Raw genomic sequence first — 21,390 nt, forward strand, 5'->3', positions numbered from 1 at the left:
ATAAAATGTGATGAGCAGCTGCTCAGTGACAGAAGATTAACTTGAAGAAAATCTTGTTACTTTATTGTATGTATGTATATATATATATATATATATATATATATATATATATATAAAATAGATTGTATGTCCACATACTGCATATGAATTATATACTGTATATTATAGTATAAATATTTATATATATTTTAAAAATTAATTAATTTATTTATATATGGGAAACTGAGCAAATTGTCAAGTCAATGATTACAGCAAGCAAGTTTATTTGGACAAGCTGGGTGTTGGTGGTTGGTGTGGGACCGCTTTCAGGGGAACTTGCTGGCGTTCCCCACCCTGGTCAGGATAGCCCAGAGAGAAGTCCTAAGTGTAGACATGCAGGAGTGGACAGAGAAGTAAACAGTCACTCATGGCTCCTCGGTACGCTCCCAGTCTTTGGTCTCGGCTGCCTCCCTTGGCCATAATACTGCAAATCATCTTTATTGTACTTTTTGCCTTTTTTGTGGAAATCGAAGATCTTTCAAAGACGGATGAAGAAGAGTTTCTTAATTCATATGCAGGTAAGTGATCATTCCTTACAAAGCCTAGTTGTGTGACACTGGGACAGAGCCTTTCTTTCAGAACATACAGAGAAAATAAGACGAACCTGCAATGTCTTACACAAGCTTAAACTAAGGCTAAGGCTTATGCTATTGTAGGTTCTGTTATGAATCTAGTGTGTTTTCAAGGTTTTTTTTTTCCAGTCAAACTCTGAAACATGTAAAATATGCCACCGCTTTGGTAAATGACGATGTATAATCATAAGGAAGCAGTTTAAAACGGAAGATTTGTAATTTACGGTTAAATGCAGAAGGCACCTTGCCTTAAAATGTGGCAGCTTGCCTTGCCGTTGGGGTGGGGCGTGCACCACTGGTTTGATGTGATAAGAATCCCCCCCTTAACCCGCCAACGCTCCCATGCTTTTGTGAACATGAAAGCTGTAATAAAGAATCATTTAATGTGAATCACTTTCCACTCGCTGTACTGGGTTTATTAGAAGAAGGTATGAACCTGGTGTGTATTTCACAAAGGAGGACAAACTTTCCCAGTCAGATAAACCTACATAAACCTATATAAATATTGTTGAAATATGACTGAATTGTACTTTATTTGATTTGATGTTTAGTTGTTGACTGTATAAGATGTTGATATAACTACTGGGCTACTTCAGTAAACAGTATATGGCACTGAATCACGATGCAAGTTAGACATGATGTCCTGGACCTTTGCTTGAGGAAATTTTCTCTAACTGGACCTTATTGAATTTCAATTAAATACTCCTGCACTAGCCTTTATTGAGAGGTCACAGGACACTGTTGGTTGGATGTCTTTGCTTGGTAGACTGCTGTGTTTGATCCGCTTCAGACCAGCACCACACTAGTGTGCCACCACCATTTCAATGAGTGCATGTACATGCACTCAATAATCCGATCAAAATTTCTGCAGTTATCTGATTATTCAAATGGTCATGTTAACACCATACTCCGGTCTAGAGATTAAGAAATCCGATAAATAGAGCTGGATTTTAGCTCAGTAATCAGATTTCTCAGTGTATATCAGTGTATGAGTTTTCAATTATCTAATCTCAAGAGCATGTAAACGCGTTGATTGCATTACTGACAAAATTTCATTTTCTGCAGTTATCGGATTATTAAGTGCATAGAAACACACTCACTGCCTCTGCAGTGCTGAGAATGACCCACCACCACTCTGTGGTGGCCCTGTGGGGCTCCTGACCATTGAAGAACAGGTTGAAAGGGGACCAACAAAGTATGAAGAGAAGTGTGAGAACAAGAAGGTGGTTTTAATGTTTTGTTTGCACATTGACAGAAACCACAATCCAAGCTTATAATTGACATTTTACTCACCACAGTATGTGATGAGGTTGCTAAACAGTGAATATTACTGTCCAGCAGCTACATTAGCCTCAGCCTCGGCCTTGAGCTAACAGGAAAATCATGTCAGTCAGATTTTTTTTGCCAGACTATAGGAATCTCTGCTTTAAGCCAAAAGTCTGTGCAATATTACAATGGAACTATAGTAATTTTGGGTTTAATTTACCAAGCATTACTAAGAAGCACTGCTAATAAAAATCCAGCACTGCTTTATTAGCACCGCTAATAAAATACCCCCCTGCAGTAAGTTTTAGCAGTTTACTTAAGTATAAGTGTGAGCTGAAAGGTTGAATTCCGTTCAGAACAACGCTAATAGGGTTGTCAATTTCCATCCTCTGTAACAGAAGAGGTATGTTACTACTAGTTCTGTTCACTTGGTTAAGTGTACTTAAGTACGGTTTCCTACTTAGTGAGTATGTTTACATTTACATTTATAGCATTTAGCAGACGCTCTTATCCAGAGCGACTTATAAGAAGTGCTTTGTCTACTAGAGAAAGTATCTTTGCTAGTTACCAATAGGTTAGAGAGAAAGACAGCCCTGAGCTCAGATACTGCTAGATACAAAAGTCACTGTAGATACAGAGAGAAAAGGAACAGAGTTGAGCACAGAACTCTGTGCAATACAATGCAATTCAATACAATGCAATTCAATATAATGTAATACAGTAATACAATAGTAATACAGTATACAATAAACTGCAATACAATAAAATATATAAGTGCAGCACAATATATTGGAATCAATACTTAATTCAATGCTCATTTAAGTGCTGTGTAAAGAGATGTGTCTTCAGTCTGCGTTTGAAGACAGCAAGAGACTCTGCTGTACGAAGAACATTCCCGACGCTTGTCTTCCATGCGCCTTTGTGATTAGATTTGTACTTACTGAGTATGTTTCGATTTGTACTTACTGAGTATGTTTCAATTTGTGTTGACTGAGTATGTTTCGATTTGTGTTTACTGAGTATGTTTAGACTTGTACTTACTGAGTATGTTTCGATTTGTACTTACTGAGTATGTTTAGACTTGTACTTACTGAGTATGTTTCGATTTGTACTTACTGAGTATGTTTAGACTTGTTCTTACTGAGTATGTTTAGATTTGTTCTTACTGAGTATGTTTCGATTTGTGTTTACTGAGTATGTTTCAATTTGTGTTTACTGAGTATGTTTAGACTTGTACTTACTGAGTATGTTTAGACTTGTACTTACTGAGTATGTTTAGACTTGTACTTACTGAGTATGTTTAGACTTGTACTTACTGAGTATGTTTTGATTTGTACTTACTGAGTATGTTTCAATTTGTGTTTACTGAGTATGTTTAGACTTGTACTTACTGAGTATGTTTAGACTTGTACTTACTGAGTATGTTTCGATTTGTGTTTACTGAGTATGTTTAGACTTGTACTTACTGAGTATGTTTTGATTTGTACTTACTGAGTATGTTTCGATTTGTGTTTACTGAGTATGTTTCGATTTGTACTTACTGAGTATGTTTCGATTTGTACTTACTGAGTATGTTTAGACTTGTACTTACTGAGTATGTTGCAATTTGTGTTTACTGAGTATGTTTCAATTTGTGTTTACTGAGTATGTTTAGACTTGTACTTACTGAGTATGTTTTGATTTGTACTTACTGAGTATGTTTCGATTTGTGTTTACTGAGTATGTTTCGATTTGTGTTTACTGAATATGTTTCGATTTGTACTTACTGAGTATGTTTCGATTTGTGTTTACTGAATATGTTTCGATTTGTACTTACTGAGTATGTTTTGATTTGTGTTTACTGAGTATGTTTAGACTTGTACTTACTGAGTATGTTTAGACTTGTACTTACTGAGTATGTTGCAATTTGTGTTTACTGAGTATGTTTCGATTTGTACTTACTGAGAATGTTTAGACTTGTACTACCACCACTGCTCTATAGTCACCCATAAACCAAGAAAACATAAGGGAGACTGATTTGACTTGGATTACTAGATACATGCTTGTTGACCTCTCGATCAAGACAACAAAACACAGCACAGCACAATTTTAAAGAAGGATTTGTGATCCAGAATGATCCAGATCTAATTATCTAAAATCGGTATCTGACTTCGCTAATGCTCTTGTGGATAAATACAATCAAATCCTCACAACCATGTCACAATATCTAGTGTAATGCTATCACAGAACAGTAGAGGCTGTTAATGCAGCAAAGGAGTTACAAACCCAGTATTGTCAATGTCAGAAGAGCCCAAAGTGTCTACAGATGTTTGAATGTAGTGCACATTCAATCCATTTAATCTACCTTTTCTTCTGGATTTCTTCAGTCTTTCAGGATGTCCATGTTATTGTGTTCCTGGGTTTCGGCTTCTTGGCCACGTTTCTGGTCCGCTACGGCTTCAGCAGTGTGGGCTTCAGCATGCTCATAGCTGCCATGGCTGTGCAGTGGGCCACTTTACTAAACGGCTTCCTACTGACTTCCCGCTCCAGCTGGACGATTCGAATCAAGATGAAAAGGTACTGAAAAGATTCTGCTCGTACCGGGATGCTTACTTATGAGACACTAGGTTCAGATCAGTTTTATACAAAATTAGACCCAAAATGAATAGTCCAGAGCATCTTCTAAGTGTGCCATGTAAATTGTGAGGAGGCATTTGTTGTGTTTTGCAGTATTCTGTGGCTTAGAGCTGTAGGCTAATATATGCTACCAAAGTAGCATAAGTCTAACTCACACCTTGGTCGTAAACAAAATCAAAAAGAGCTCTGTGAAGAAAAAAAACCCAGCGCAGAGCAGCAAGCATTTCATACTGGTCTGAGCTCGTCTGAGCTGGTCTAGTGCTGTTCTTGTGGTATAACTGGTCACCCAAGCATGGTCATGCTGGTTGACCAGCCTACCAGCATCCAAAACCTCATATCTTCAAAATGGTAGCTTTACAAGAAAAAGGAAAACATGCTTTACTTTTATTGTAAGTTAATGTAACAAGAACTTTTTTTTCCAGATAACTTTGGGTCATTTCTTTTGATCCATGTATCATGAAATTTACACACAATGTAAAGGCCAACAAGCATTTTTAAATTACGAGAAACACAACCAAAATGGAGATATGAGGTTTCGTTCTGACCACAGATTTGCTGGTTTTGCTGATTTTCTAGCAGGGAAAACAGAGATTCTTTCTTTATTCAGTGCAAAATGGACACCAGAGTAAAGTTTTTTTATGCTTTTCATCAGAAAAAATAAGCCAAATCTAGATAGCTAACTGCCCTGCTACCATTAGCTTTTAGCTTGTGGTCCTCCTCATCTGAGTGATCCATTCTCTCTATCGTAATGATGACGTGATGACAGTTACTACAGATATACAGGTACAGTAAGACATTCAGCTTCTTAGCAGTAACATTAGCTTCAGTCTATCTTCCTTATTTCTGCAACATCAACAACAAAAAAAAAAACAAATAGGTAAACAGTCCATCTCTGAAAGTGCACCCCAAAGCAGCTGTAGTTTTTCAGAGGTTACTACCAATTTCAAGATACATCATCAGACAGGGGTTCTCCTAGTCTTGAAACTGGAAAATCTCACTATAGGACACAAATAGACACGTTTACAACAGTTATTCCTCGCCTTGATTAAATGTTTCACTTTGATGGAAGTATCTTTTAAATGTACTATCCATCATGACGACTGTCGCAGAAACATTGGGCAAGCTTTAATATGTACGTCTGTAAGTGCAAAACATATTAAACCAAAGTGACAACAGCAAATTTTTGTTTGGCCCATACTTTCAGCATGTGGTGGTAGTATGAGGGAAGATTGATTGAGGGAGGTGGACAACTCTGACAATCTGGACTTGGGTTCTGGGTGGCATCTGCCTGTAGCTACAAGGCCGGACCCCCCCCCCCCCCCCCCCACCCCCCCCACTCCTTATAACTGTGGTAGGACTGATGAAAGCCTGAGAAACATGAGAAACAGTGAGGGGATGGGGTGGCGGTGGGGATTGCGAACACTTTGTCACAGGAATTGAAGGATGTGAATTTATAGGGCATTAGATTGGTAGAAGGAGGGGTTTCAGGCATGTTCCTCCCACCAAACTTCAGTTATAACAAAACTACATTGAGGAAAAAACAGCAAATAAAAAGAAAAACACCACAACAAATTAGTCCGTATAAAAACTAGTAACCAGATGATTATCGCCAAAAAAATGTGCGACATAAAAACCAAACCCACTGTATTACATCATCATGGGCTTAAAAAAATGCATAAAATACTTGAAATTGATAACACACTCAAAATGGAGGTTATTGGGTTGTGTTTTGCAATTTCTCATTGTTGTTGAATGAGATTTTGCCAACATTCTGTAAAGCATATCAACTCTCACAGCAGTGGCCACTCTCCAGGACAATCAGCAGGGGCTAAACTAATAAAGAACCAGTTAGAACAATATTGCTGCAGATCATTTTTTAAACCCATTATTAGGTACTAATGAATATTTTACTGTACTTTATACCCAAAGACTGGACAATCCCTGTACAACAGCACCCTGACCACAACCACTCCACATCAATTATGTGCTAGCATGCTAACATTTTATAATGGCTATAATGCATAGGTCTGCCCTGCGATGGACTGGCGATCTGTCCAGGGTGTATCCTGCCTTTTGCCCAATAACTGTTGGGATAGGCTCCAGCACCCATGACCCAGAATGATAAACAGTTTAGAAAATGTGTGTGTGTGTGTGTGTGTGTGTGTGTGTGTAATGCATAGGAAAGTGTCCACAATTTAAGTACACATGACCATTTGTTGGACCCTTAGAATTAAACAGGCTGTTTTTGTTACTGCCCCTTTAAGACTGATATATGTAAATGAGCTCTCCTCTGATTTGCTCTCCTGTATTGTGCCCCATTTAAAAAGCAGTCCAGACTGAAACACTCGTTATAGCTTCAGTGTGAATATTTACATTTATGACACTCTTATCCAGAGCGACTTACAATTTGATAATTTTACACAGGTAGGCCAAGGTGGTGTTAGGAGTCTTGCCCAAGGACTCTTATTGGTATAGTGTAGGGTGCTTGCCTATATGTGGAGCTAAACTGCGAAAGACTGACTAGGAAGATATATGCAAATGAGTTGTTTTTTGTGACATCACAGAGACAATGAATCTAAAACAGGCCATATATATACTAGGGAAGGAGTGCACAACTCCGGTCCTGGAGGACGGGGTGTCCAGCACAGTTTGGTGTCTTACCTACTCACACACACCTGATTTCACTTATCCATCAATTGAAAGCTTTAGTGGGTGTGTTTCAGTAGGGAAACCTCCAAACTGCGCTGGACATTGTCCCTCCAGGACTAGGTTGTGCACCCCTGTAAGGTATGAATGGTACATATTGAAACTTTAGCAGACAGTGTATGCTGTATCAAGCTGTTAAAATTCAGGTTTCCACTGTATGAGCCCTTTAAAAAACCGTGCTTAGTAAAATACCCATGCTAGCATCAAACCAAAAATGATTGTCTTTCTTGCTCTGTCAGCCTGGTTGATGCTGAGTTCTGTGCGTGCTCAGCCCTCGTGGCCATGGGTGCTGTCCACGGAAAGACCAATCCTGTCCAGCTCCTGCTGATGTCTCTCGTGGAGGTTACCGGTTTCGTGATAAACCAGTGGCTCATCCACAGTTTCTTTAAGGTGAGCAAATGCTTTGTTGCTTCACATGAAAAGCACTGTATGAACAGATCTTGCTGCATTTTATGATTTTTACAGCTTGTTTTCTCAAAGGCCCCATAATCTGTTTTAGATGGTGGATTTTATTTGGCTGAATAAAGGCCAAGAACATACAAATGCCTTCCATCTCCATAAAGACACTTTTCACAGTCACTCTCCGGAGATCACCCTTTGTTTATTTAATTTCCTGTCATTAAGTACAAGTTATTCATTTTTCTCCATCAGGGAAAAACGTGTATAAAGAATATTTAACAGAAAAATTACACAGATGTGTCAACAACTAAATATCATTTTTTTAAAAATAGTATTTAATGTGTTCCCTCTTTACCTTTATTACAGTTTCCAGTCTTTTGAGTAGCCTTGCTTTAAGTTTTCAAAGAAATCTGCACCTCTAAAGTTCAGTCTCATAAGTTGGATGCACTTCCCAAGCAATCCCAAACACATTCAGTGATGGTCTGCACAGTGACTTCTGCACAGTGCTGTATGTTAATGAGAAAAATCTTAATTTTTTTTTTTTTTGAGATTGAGTGTTTCAGGGTAAGATCAAGCTGACAAACAACAACACAACCTTTTTTTCCCATTATTACACAGGAGGGGCAGTAATTCTGCATAAACAATTATGTGCAAAAAGTTTGGCCACCCTGGTCAAATTATGTTTAAAAACAGTTTATAAATATGTAGGAAACAATGAACACATCATCTGCAGAGAACACACTCATGCACACTTGTGACACTGTTTATAATTTATGTAAACTTATGGCACATTATATTTTCTATTTCATTTCTATGTTAAACTCAGAAAATAATTAGAAATTGTGCACTAAAATCTTCAGTATTAAAGTTTGTTCACTGTAGACTTTGTGTTTACAGAATTTCATGTAAAAAAAAAAAAACAACAAAACATAATTTGACCAGATGTTCAGACTGACTTACTTACATACGACTGTATCCCAGCTTGTGTATAAGGAAGGGGCTGACCAGATTGCCCCACTGCTGTTTGTGCTCAAGATTTGGTTGGTGCTGCACATAACAGGTTGTACAGCTTAACATGCCACCCCCATAGTCAGTTTTATATGGAGTTATGCCTTAACTGAAGTTTGAGGAAAGGACACACCTAAACTCCTCCTTCTCAATTCCAGTGTCCTATAAATACCAGTCCTTCACTCCTCCTACTCCTGATGAATTTTGCACCCCATCTCTTCCCCTTTCTCCTCTACCTTGTCCATGCCTGCACTTGATCTTTAATATAGGGGGATCGGCCTTCTCGCGACCCGCAGACTCTAGCCCAAAATTCCTCAGAGTTCACCTCCTCTCATTATCTCGCTTACAAAGGCGTGGTCTGCATTAACAATCTGACCCTGTAGTATGGGTGACCAGTCCTTGTGCTTGAGATTTACCACCCTGGGGACTTCAGATCCAACCCACCTGGCTGTAATGGTCAGATGCCTCTGAAGGGCTTCATTACCTGGATCAGGTGGGTTGGATTAGGGTTGGAGCTAAACTCTGCAGTGTGGTTGGTCTCCAGGAGCAGGGTTGGGCACCCCTGCTCTATAGCAGTGACACATATGGCTATACTGCTCAGGGAAATGTTCTGGTCTTTTGTTGTGTTCGTAGCTCTTGTGCAACTACTTCACAAATGTTCAAGCCTAATTTCAAAAATTTCAAAATGAATTAATGTTTTGAATGCAACCAGCAGAGGGCACAGGTCTGCACCTTCCCTCCTCATATAACAAACTGTGCTGCAGAAATGTGGCTTACACTCAAACTGTACAATGGCCTTCCTTTTTCTGGAACAGACACTGCCCAGCACCATGTCTCGTGCCATGTCCCTTCACGTCTTTGGAGCTCTCTTTGGTGTGATGACATCGTGGGTGCTTTACCGTCCAGAGAATGAGCTGAAGCATGAGAAAGAGAAGTTCAGCAGTAAATCTGGCTTATTTGCCATGTTAGGTAAGCAAACGATACAATGATAACAAACATGCTGTTGAATTAATATATTAAGAAATTCACTCACAGGTCACTTCACTAAGCCCCATCTTGTAGCTCCACACTGTCAGAAATAAAGGTTCTGTACTGGTACATTTTTCATTTATCAAGGTACAAGCAATGTTAATGTACCATCAAAGGTACAGCAGTGGTTTTAAGGTCCAAATGTGTATCTTTAATACGTTTTTCCAGGTGAAACATACGTATTTGTATCTTTTCATAACCTAATGATTTAAAACAGAACAATAAAGTAAAAAAAAAGGAAACGAGACAGAGTGCGTTGAGTCAGTACAACTTAGAAAACAGAATTTCAATGTATTATTTGAAATTTTACCATATTATTATGGTACAATTATGCTCCCTGACTAAAGGTACTGAGAGGTACCATTGAGAGTACCACCCCAGTGATAAGACCGGTACTGCCCCAGTGACAGATTACTACCTGTTTTCTGCAGGTGTACGTGGCATATTAGGTACCATGCATAATTTGTGTTATCCATGTTCTAGCCTTCAATCAATGGATGGATGGATGGATGGATGGATGGATGATAGATAGATAGATAGATAGATAGATAGATAGATAGATAGATACATACATACATACATACATACATACATACATACATACATACTTACTGACTTATTTACTTATTTACTTACTTACCTTAGTGATCCCAAAGGAAATTTAGCAGCCAGTAGCATGCGCACAGGACATTTATAATAATTAGGGCGACACAATATGAAAAGAAGAATATACACTATATTTCCAAAAGTATTCAGGTGTTTCATTCACTTCCATGGCCACAGGTGTATAAACCAAGCGCCTCGGCCTGCAGACTGCTTCTACAGACATTAGTGAAAGAATGGGTCGGTCTCAGGAGCTCAGTGAATTCCAGTGTGGTGCCGTGATACGATGCCACCTGTGTAACAAGTCCAGTTGTGAGTTTGGTGTGAAAGAACTTGACTGGCCTGCACAGAGTCCTGACCTCAACCCGATAGAACACATTTGGGATGAATTAGAGCGGAGACTGTGAAGCCAGGCCTTCTCATCCAACATCAGTGTATGACATCACAAATGCGCTTCTGGAAGAACGGTCAAAAATTCCCATAAACACACTTCAAGCCTTCCCAGAACAGTTGAAGCTGTTATAGCTGCAAAGGGTGGGCTGACATCATATTAGAGAATGGGATGTCACTCCAGTTCATAGGTGTGTGAAGGCAGACGAGCAAATACTTTTGGAAATATAGTCTATACAAAGAAAACCGATCTACAGGGCTTATATACTACTAGAAATATATATAAAAAATTCAGTCCTGTGGTCAGAAATGGACTATTCACAAGACAGATGTCTACCTAGCATCAAGGAGTCTGGTGGGTTTCATTGCACATTCATTCATGTGACTAAGAACCGCCTACTTTGACAGTAAGGGGCCACTTAGCTGACTCACAGAACAGCCAGTGATAGACTGTTATTTCTGCATGACGTGTGGGGCCGGGCTTTTCTCTAAACTTTTCTCTAAAAGATCTCTATTACATAGAATATAGAATTTGACTGATAAAAACTAGTGAACAAAAATTTGCTCAGACAGCCTGATCAAAGTGAGGATTGTCTAAATTCTAATAGTGGGTGGAGAACTCCTAGTGAGGCCACTCAGTAATATCTCCCAGGTTGGTTAGATACTAGATTGCACTCACGACCAAAAAACCAAAAAGAATGGATTCCTTTAAAGCTTTTGGGTGACACTTTATTTTTAGTGGTTCTTTCAGATGAAGCAAACACTCAACAGACTCTCAGTAACATGTTAAAAGCATATGACGGTTAGGATTATTTTTGGGGCTGAGATTAAGGTTAGGGTTAGGATTAGGGCCAGGGTGGAGGTTAGGTTTTGGGAAAGGTTTTGCAACATTGGTTGTGCTTTGCAGCCCTTCCCTGAGTGAATGTATCCAATGATGAACTTAGTGAAGGATATGTCTTCCAAAATAAATGATCTATTGATGTCATCATATCTCATCATGCATTTGGGACCTAAACATATAGCTGGACCTTCTTTATTAGCCTGTGACACTAATACTTAAAGACATATGATCTGGTCTAAAAAAATCAGACCTGATGCCTGACTTTAAATGATTACATCAGTGCTGTTTCTTTCCTCTCCCCTGACTCAGGATGACAAAAGAACTGTTTTATTGAAAGGAAGATCAAAAATACAAACTCAGTCTGAATCTGACGAAAGGGCCACTTGATCTCATCAGTTTGATGTGAAATCTACTGGAGCAGTTCATTGTTTGAGTAGAAAGTGGAGGCAGAGGGCTCCTTTGTCGTCTCATTTTTTTTTTCTTTTATAGCAATATTAATTACAGTGCATCCGGAAAGTATTCACAGCGCTTCACTTTTTCCACATTTTGTTTTGTTACAGCCTTATTCCAAATTTAATTATATTAATCTTTTTCCTCAAAATTCTACACAAAATACCCCATTGTGACCATGTGAAAAAAGTTTTCTCGAGAGTTTTGAAAATGTATTAAAATTAAAAAACAAAGAAATCATATTTACATAAGTATTCACAGCCTTTGCCATGAAGCTCAAAATTGAGCTCAGGTGCATCCTGTTTCCACTGATCATCCTTGAGATGTTTCTACAGCTTAAATGGAGTCCACCTGTGGTTGATTGGACATGATTTGGAAAGGCACACACCTGTCTAGATAAGGTCCCACAGTTGACTGCATGTCAGAGCGCAAACACCAAGCATGAAGTCAAAGGAATTGTCTGTAGACCTCCGAGACAAAATTGTCTCGAGGCACAAATCTGGGGAAGGATACAGAAAAATTACTGCTGCGTTGAAGGTCCCAATGAGCACAGTGGCCTCCATCATTCGTAAATGGAAGAAGTTCGGAACCACCAGGACTCTTCCTAGAGCTGGCCGGCCGTCTAAATTGAGCGATCGGGGGAGAAGGGCCTTGGTCAGGGAGGTGACCAAGAACCCAATGATCACTCTGTCAGAGCTCCAGCGTTCCTCCGTGGAGAGAGGAGAACCTTGCAGAAGGACAACCATCTCTGCAGCAATCCACCAATCAGGCCTGTATGGCAGAGTGGCCAGGCGAAAGCCACTCCTTAGTAAAAGGCACAAGGCAGCCCGTCTGGAATTTGCAAAAAGGCACCTGAAGGACTCTCAGACCATGAGAAACAAAATTCTCTGGTCTGATGAGACAAAGATTGAACTCTTTGGTGTGAATGCCAGGCGTCATGTTTGGAGGAAACCAGGCACTGCTCATCACGAGGCCAATACCATCCCTACAGTCAAGCATGGTGGTGGCAGCATCATGCTATGGGGATGTTTCTCAGCAGCAGGAACTGGCAGACTAGTCAGGATAGAGGGAAAGATGAATGCCGCAATGTACAGAGACATCCTGGATAAAAACCTGCTCCAGAGCGCTCTTGACCTCAGACTGGGGCGACGGTTCATTTTTCAGCAGGACAACGATCCGAAGCACACAGCCAAGATCTCAAAGCAGTGGCTTCAGGACCACTCTGTGAATGTCCTGGAGTGGCCCAGCCAGAGCCCAGACTTGAATCCGATTGAACATCTCTGGAGAGATCTGAAAATGGCTGTGCACAGACGTCTCCCATCCAACCTGATGGAGCTTCAGAGGTACTGCAAAGAAGAATGGGCAAAACTGCCTAAAGATAGGTGTGCCAAGCTTGTGGCATCATATTCAAAAAGACTTGAGGCTGTAGTTGCTGCCAAAGGTGGTTCTACAAAGTATTAAGCAAAGGCTGTGAATACTTATGTAAATATGATTTCTTTGTTTTTTAATTTTAATAAATTTTCAAAACTCTCGAGAAAACGTTTTTCACATGGTCACAATGGGGTATTTTGTGTAGAATTTAGAGGAAAAAGATTAATTTAATTCAATTTGGAATAAGGCTGTAACAAAACAAAATGTGGAAAAAGTGAAGCGCTGTGAATACTTTCCGGATGCACTGTATGCGTCATGTCACTTAATTAAAGTTGCTCTCTCTGTCTCTCTCACTCTCTCAGGGACTTTGTTCCTGTGGATGTTCTGGCCTAGTTTTAACTTGGCACTGGTTATGAATAAAATCATAGCATATGGCACATATCTGTCCTTGGCAGTCAGTGTTGTCACGGCGATGGCCGTCTCTGTGCTGTCCAGCCCCAGAGGGAAAATCAACTTGGTGAGCACACATAAGAGGAATTCCACTAATTTAACAAAAAAGAACTTCTTCATAATTAAATGAGTACAATGTAAAAAAATGGTGGTTTGATGTTAAATCCCCTTCTAGAGAAACTTCCATCCAGAACAACCATTAAGTGGAAGTTACTCATTTTTCAGCATCAGGAAAGAGCAGTAAGCATATTTTATAGACAGACGCTTACGGCTCAACAACTAAACAGAGCATCATTTTTTTTCTCCCACAAGGTGCATGTTCAGGGCTCCATCCTGGCTGGCGCTGTTGCCATTGGGGCTGCCATGACTACAGTTCCATGGATGGACATGACGATTGGCTTCTGTGCTTCTCTCTTTTCAGTGCTGGGATTTCGATATTTGAAGGTGCCAACACAAGTTACATGATCTATCACAGTCTGTTTAGTTTTCAAGTCAAGCAAATTTGTTAGCCTCTTTCGTTAATATGGAACTATACTGTACATTTTGCCATGTGGTATATAAACTGGCCGGTCACTTAATTGGAAACACCTACCTTGGTATCATACCATATCACACTGTACTTAAAGTTCTGTACCTACATGGGATGTTAGTTCCACAAAAACAGTGCTGTGTTGTGTTAGCTCTGCTCTAGACCTTCTTCAGTGGTCAGTTTTTGCCCACAGAGCTGCTCTTAGCTGCATATTTTTAAATGGTGGGACACTCTTGACACTGACGTGTGCCTCATCACTGCTGTCTCTGATACACCTGTACCAGCAACCCCCACGTCATGTCAGTATCACTGCTGTGCTGAGAAAGACCCACCAATGAAATGCTATTTGGGTGCTGTTTCAACACATTGGTTAACATGCCCTCACCAACCTGGACTCACCACTAGCACCACACCAGTCACAGTACAGGTGAGGAGGGGACAGTGAGGGCTAGATTTTTCAACCTGAGCAAACTCTCACTTGGTTAGCCTCAGCGAGCCTTTGAGGTGGCTTTTGTGAATCCCTAAAGGAGAAATAGTGAGGCCAACAAGGGCTTGTTAAAAATGGTACTGAAATGGGCAGCTGGGCCCAGTGCCCCATCCCACTCTGAGATGCTTTGTGAATATGTGAAAGTATGAGTAGCGGTCCTGTGGTCAGAAACTCACCAATGATGAATGGAATAGAGGTTGCGGGACAAATTGGTGCATCATGTCAACAGATGGGCCACATGGATAATTCTACTGAATTTCTGACTTTTAACTGAGTTAGACTAAAATGCTTTTGCTCTGAGTGACCCTGAACTTTATTTATTTATTTATTAAAATCAATGATAGAACATTCCATTTTGTCACCACCAAAACATCCATAATGCCATCATTTTAGCATAACTTATATGCGCAGTCAGTGCTTGACTAGCAAACACAACTTTGAACAGCTGTACACACATTAACTCATAAAATTTTCATTAAAACAAAAAAAAAAGTTGACTTAACTGAGGAACATGTGTTTTTGTAGTACAATAACGTAATGTTCCGCACTGGTTTGCAGACTTTGAGACACTTTTACGTCAAAACAATGGGAACTGAGAGACCTCTTCACCATGTGGCCATGAGGGACAGGGATTCAGTCTCACTTCCTGCTCTAAAATGCAAATACGTGGCTAAAATAAGGCTCTGCATACAGACTGAAACTGTGTTTCCAAGAAGTGAAACACTATGTTTCAGTGGTGACTTGAAAACATGGAACAGCATTTTTTGCGTAAAGATTTGTTTTATTAAAAATTAAACTCAGGATAAATCAAAATCTTTAAAATCTAGCAACATTTTTAGTTCAGTGACCTTCTAATATGAAGTTAAGAGAAGAAGAAATTGTTTAATATTTGTATATAAATCTAAAATATAAAAAAAGTTTTATATTTCTTAGTATACAACTGTACATCTATGTAGTAAGTCCACAAAGTAGGTGTTTCTAATAAAGTGGCCAATGATTGTATGTTATATTGGGACAAACTTGAAAAAGGTAGAGAACTTAAAAAATACCTTAATGGGAAAATGATACTATTTGTTTGTGTTGTCCAGCATCAATAAGCATTTCTGTCTTTTAGGGTCATGTCCTGATTGCCTTTGAGTGCCACGACACCTGCGGTGTCCTGAACGTACACGCTATTCCAGGAATTCTGGGATGGTTTGCCTATGTTGTCATATGGCTATCCAGAGCTAATGACACCACAGAGTAAGCTTTTATTGTTTGGATCCATCACCTCAGTTCTGTATGTGTAGAGTACTGTGCAAAAGTCTGAGACCGCCTTTCATTTATTGACTTTCCACTCAAAACAGCCATTAAGTACAACTTAAACATATTTAACTGAACATTAAAAGCAAACTTAGGCAAGTAAATATCACTTTTGTCCACTGTTGACCTTTATTGCAGCTTACATTATTTTTAGAGGACATGTGTTCAGTTTTTTAAAGAAATCTGCTTGGATGCTTTTCCACACCTCTGAAGTTCATCTTAGAAGTTGGTCGCATTTTTTGCTTATCACAATCCCAGAAATCCAAACGCATTCAGTGATGTTGAGGCCTGGACTCTGGGATGGACAGTCCATTGTTCTGCAGCTTCTTTGTTTGATTTGCAAATGTGTTTCTGTAGCAACAACCCTTAAAGTTCCACACTGAGTTTCAGACTTTGACACACCTTTACATCAAAATGATCAGATTTAACTCACTTTTTTGTCTGTGTTTTTTTGTCTAAGTAAGGGCTTCTTGACAGCTTCACCTCCTTCTTGACTCATAGCGCTGAGTTGTCTTCTCACAGTTTACCCGATCTCTCTGTTTCTCACTGTTTTTCTGATGGAGATAGTTTTGGTGGCCTACCAGGTCTTGCATGGTTGTTAGGAGTCCCACTTTCTTTGTATCTTTCGATCATTCTTTTGACCTCCAGTTTTGGAAACTCCTGAAAAATGAACTTTATGGTTGATTATTTTGAGTTAAATAAATGAAGGATGATGCCGGACATATGCACTGTACTGTAAATAGCATAAACAGCCAGTGTTAATGTATAAACATGCTGTGTGTTGAGTGCTGTATTTGTATTGTGTTTTTTTTCTCAGTGCTATCAGGTTTGCAGTGCATAACATCTGTATATTGCTCATGACAGTCAGCATGAGCCTGGCTTTGGGCACCATCACAGGTATATTTATACTACCAGAGCTCTCTTACATCATCATACTAATAGGCTGATACATCATGACACTATCTGTGTATCAGTGTATCTGACTGTAGCATTATAACATTACTTGGCTAATTCTGTCCTTGGCAAGTTTCATTTGTGGTCCACTGTATTTTTTATCAAGATGAAATGAGCTTTTCTGCTCTAGTACATTTTCTGTACTGCATGCATGTTCAGGGAAATTGTGCTGTTTGACATTTCAAGCTTTAATTTGAGGAAAACTCAATCACCTTGTTTAGTAGAGAAATTTCTAGTTGATCATAATTACGTTAACGAAAGATGTTTCAGTACGTTTACTATCACTGGTCCCAATTATGGATTCCAATTTTACCTGTAAACTTCATTTAAAGGCGAATATGGGTCCCATCTTATTACCACAGGGGAATATACATGTACTGTCGTGAAGACGCTGTAGTGATGTTTATTTAAATCTGAATGGAAAAGGACATTTGATTGCTTCTAAAACGGCTTCATTTAATGATATTGTATCATTTAACCTCTTTCTGCTGATTTGGAAATCAACTCGGATTTTGAATTTTGAATTGAACTAGTTTTAATTATAATAATCATATATCATATTATTTGCTGCATGTCATGAGGTTAACTAGGGCACTGTTGTCTCTCTATGAAATACTGTGAGTCTGTATTGAGCTGCTAGTGAGCAATGTGTGGTGAAAAAGAGGGGGTGAGAACCCCCTGCTGTGAAACTATTCACACCTATTCATAAAGACAGCCATGCTGAGATAAAACTGGCAACACAACTGCAGATGAATTTTCAGTTAGTTTCCATTTTTTCACAAAGAAATCATTTTCATTGTACAATTTAATTCATATTCAGTGTTATTGAAGAAAAAAACACAGTAACACTTTATTGGACAGTCCACTTTAGACACTTTGTAGATACTTCATTTACTTTCAAGTTACATTCAACTAAATAGCTACTAAACTGTAATTTTCTTTAACTCTAAACCTGCTCTAATCCTAACCCTCACCTCAACCTCAGCCCAAAACCTAAATCCAATCCTCACCCTGGTCCTAGCTCTAACCCTGGTCCAAAAACTGGTTTTCAATAGATAGTTTGTTATGAAGTTGAACACCTGTAGAGATCTATAGTGGACTATCCAAATCATGTAAGACCACTGATGAACAAAGGGACCTTTAAAACAGGTGGGAATAGGATTTTATGGCTACCATGAAAAATGGTTTATTGATCTAGTTGTACTTTGTACTGTTTAAAAAGCAATGTTTGAAATTTTTGTTAAGGGTTAGTTTGGCTTTTGTCTAATATGCTGGCAGCCTAAGGGTCAAGAAACTGAGCCCTCTTCTACAGGAGGAAGGACAAGACATTCTTACTCAATTTGCACAAATTTAGTAAGATTTATGAAAAATTAGAATCAGACAGTGCCAAATGTCCCACAGGTGATAATGTTCAAGTGTTCGCTCACCCCTTCCACTACCAATATTCTCCTTTCTTCTTAATCTACAGGAATTCTCCTCAAATGGAACCTTTGGAGACCACAGCAGGACAGAAAGTGCTTCGATGACCAGACATTCTGGGAGGTGTGATTTTTTTCTTCTTTCTTCTTCTAAGATTTTATCTTCTGAACTCTACGTGGTTACGAGCAGAGCCGTTTTGTGGTTGAACATCTGGGGTTCCTAAGCAGCGTCCAACTTGGGCAGCCCACCTTTTCCCCGGTTATATTCTATTGTAAGGATGTATTGAAATTACAACTTAAAATGAACTCATTTTGAACTGAAACAAAAAGAATTTCTGGGTTTTTCTACAACTACATTGTTTAATTAGAGTACAGAGTCAGAGCAACTGCTGGTACCACTTATAGCTAAAAACAGCCCTGGTCATAAGGCCCTTTAGCATCTGCCTCAGTGTAGATGCAACCAAAACATTTAGCGTAAATAAAACCTTATGAATTACTGAACATTTACAAATTATGGTCTCTTAAGGTCGTGTTTAAATTATACGTTTTTCTATTTGTATTTTACAGTTTCCACATTTGATTACATTTAAGGTCTATTTGATGATACTGTATCATTTAGCACGGCATGCTAACCTCTTTCTGCAGGCCCCCTAGTGGTCATTTGGAAATGAGTTTTCATGTTTGTTGAACTAGTTTTAATTAATCATTTTCGCTGCAATTCTGTCATGAGATTAACTAGGACACTGTTGTCTCTCTCCAAAATACTATGACTCTATACTGAGCTGCTAGTGAGCAAAGGGGGGTGGGGGGGGCTTCCAGTTAGCTTCCATTTGTTTAATAAATCATTTTCATCATAACATTTAATTCAATTAAAATGTTTATTTAGATAACTAATTTTCCTCGTACACCTGAAGGTCCCTAACAGGGAGCTCCTATTTAAACTGTGCTTGTTTTTCTTTTTGTGTTTTACAGTTTCCACATTTAGCCGTGCGCAAGTGAGAGGAAAAGAAATGGAAAGGATTCGAGGAAAATGAGGATTCAATAATGGCCTGTGTTTGAGTTTTCTGTATAGCGTTATGCAAAAGTTTGGACGCCCCTGCTCAAATGACACATTTTGTAGACTGTCTGATGAAAGTGAACATGTGCTCCGCACACTTCTGCACTTCTTTTGTGTTTTAGTGTCAGCAAACAAAAAGAAATTGTGCACTTAAATCTGCAGAAAGCTTTTGTTTGTTCTCTGTAGAGGATTTTCTTAGAAAATCAACACCACGTGACATTTGACAGGGGTGTTCAAACTTTTGCATACAATTGTGTGTGTGTGTGTGTGTGTAGGTTTGTCTGAGTAAACATTCAACCAGCAATTCACTTGCACAACAAACAAAACGCTTTCTAAAATGAAGCATGATTGAATTACTTAAGTGCTGCCAGTGTTCATAGTAAGGCTCTTGTTCTTACTGGATTGTGGCAGTTTGTGAGCAGGATTATGCTTCTTTCCAAGGGCAGCTTACTTTGCCTTGCATATGAAGTGGAGAGAGATGTTTCTGCTACGTTGGCATCTCAAAGTTTGGAATCATTTCTCATATTAATGTAATTTTATTCACTAATTTATTAAATAATACTTCACACAGTGTGGATAGACAGCAGAAGGCATTTCAAAATGTTTTGGGGAATAGCAAAGAGTTACCAAAGGATAAATAATAACACTGTATTTACTAATTTATTGTAATTTCTCGATAGGTTATCTGCCTTGAGGTTTGATCACCGTGTATTAGATGTGAGGCACTCAGAATGTAACTTTAGTATAACTTCATTCTCAAAGTTATACAACTTTCTCAGTCACTATGGAATCATCTACAGTTCCGTTTAATATTCTGAACCCATCTAACACTCCCCTCTATTTTCCAGCTTCCTTCTAATGAGCTGAAATCCATTAAGCTGTAGATTAGTATAACACTGTAGAATCATTTCATACATTTACCCACAGCATTTGTTTATTGTTTGAAAACAAAAGATCCCAAACTTTTGAATTGGTTCCAAACATTTGAGCGCTAGCGTGTATTTATTCTGTGCTGTAGTCAAATTTGGTCAATTTCTGATTCATTAAAGGAATACTACCAACCTAATGTCCCTTTCTTGACATGTCTGTAACATATGACCAATAATTTAGTAAATAAACAGAAAAACTGTTGATTTAAAATGTGTATAATAGCAGTCATTGAGCAGAAGCTTGTTTTGAGTCCACATGTTTTCTATTTAGTATAGTAAACTAACTGTCCATTGTAATCAACTGTATTCTACAGAAAAACAATCCTCTACAAAAATATTGACTCCTGCTTAATCCCCTACAACAGTGGCTCCCAGCCCTGGTCCTGGTAACACCTGCCCTACACATTTTTAATGTTTTCCCTCCTCCCAACACACCTGATCTAGCTAATCAACTCATTAACAAGCCTTTCCTTAGTTCAGGGGTTGCAATCCAAATATTAAGAAGTGCCATTTTGGCCTTTCAACAAAAATGAAACCATGGACCCACGACATATAATGTCCATTTTACCATCTCGGCTGTAAACATGTCTCGGTATGTGCTGATGTCCTAGTATTGGCTAAAACATATAATATAAACAAAATCGCAGACTTTACGCTGCTTTAAGCTTTAGCGCAGCTATTGTCATTTTTCTCGCATCTCTGGCAGGAAACCTTTCCTCAAAAGTAGAAAAGCTTGAAAAGCAACGTTTGACGTTTGAGGCAGAAGTCAGCTTTCCATTCGCTAGCTTCTTGTTCGAATTTTCCCGTTCCACCTTAAATGTAACTTCTGCACTATTTAAGGTGGAACGGGAAAATTTGAAGAAGAATCTGACTTCAGCCTCGTGGCCTTTTAGTGTTTGACAGTTTTTGGTGCAGATTAAACGTACCAGGAAACCAGCTGGAATGATTATAAGTGCGAATTCGTCTCCAAATTA

The 21,390-nt window shown here is 38.9% G+C and overlaps 1 protein-coding gene across 1 annotated transcript; it reads left to right on the forward strand.

Moving 5' to 3' along the window:
- Window positions 1-324: 324 nt before the first annotated feature.
- rhd (Rh blood group, D antigen) lies at window positions 325-20,548 on the forward strand. The gene is made up of 10 exons (XM_017695372.2): window positions 325-557; window positions 4,244-4,433; window positions 7,439-7,589; window positions 9,422-9,575; window positions 13,653-13,807; window positions 14,053-14,184; window positions 15,871-15,998; window positions 16,876-16,955; window positions 18,481-18,554; window positions 19,403-20,548. Exons 1-10 carry the CDS (start codon window positions 407-409, stop codon window positions 19,427-19,429), a joined length of 1,242 nt encoding a protein of 413 aa, XP_017550861.1. The 5' UTR covers window positions 325-406; the 3' UTR covers window positions 19,430-20,548.
- Window positions 20,549-21,390: the final 842 nt, after the last annotated feature.

The sequence above is a fragment of the Pygocentrus nattereri genome, chromosome 5 (genome assembly GCF_015220715.1).
Source record: "Pygocentrus nattereri isolate fPygNat1 chromosome 5, fPygNat1.pri, whole genome shotgun sequence".
NCBI classification, from domain to species: domain Eukaryota; kingdom Metazoa; phylum Chordata; class Actinopteri; order Characiformes; family Serrasalmidae; genus Pygocentrus; species Pygocentrus nattereri.

What these genes read in the sequence shown, in the direction of transcription:
- rhd (XM_017695372.2), top strand. Translation starts at nt 407, where the DNA reads ATGGCTCCTCGGTACGCTCCCAGTCTTTGGTCTCGGCTGCCTCCCTTG. An exon ending in TCATCCACAGTTTCTTTAAG is followed by an intron (nt 7,590 to 9,421) that starts GTGAGCAAATGC and finishes TTTCTGGAACAG; the next exon opens with ACACTGCCCAGCACCATGTC. An exon ending in ATGACCAGACATTCTGGGAG is followed by an intron (nt 18,555 to 19,402) that starts GTGTGATTTTTT and finishes TGTGTTTTACAG; the next exon opens with TTTCCACATTTAGCCGTGCG.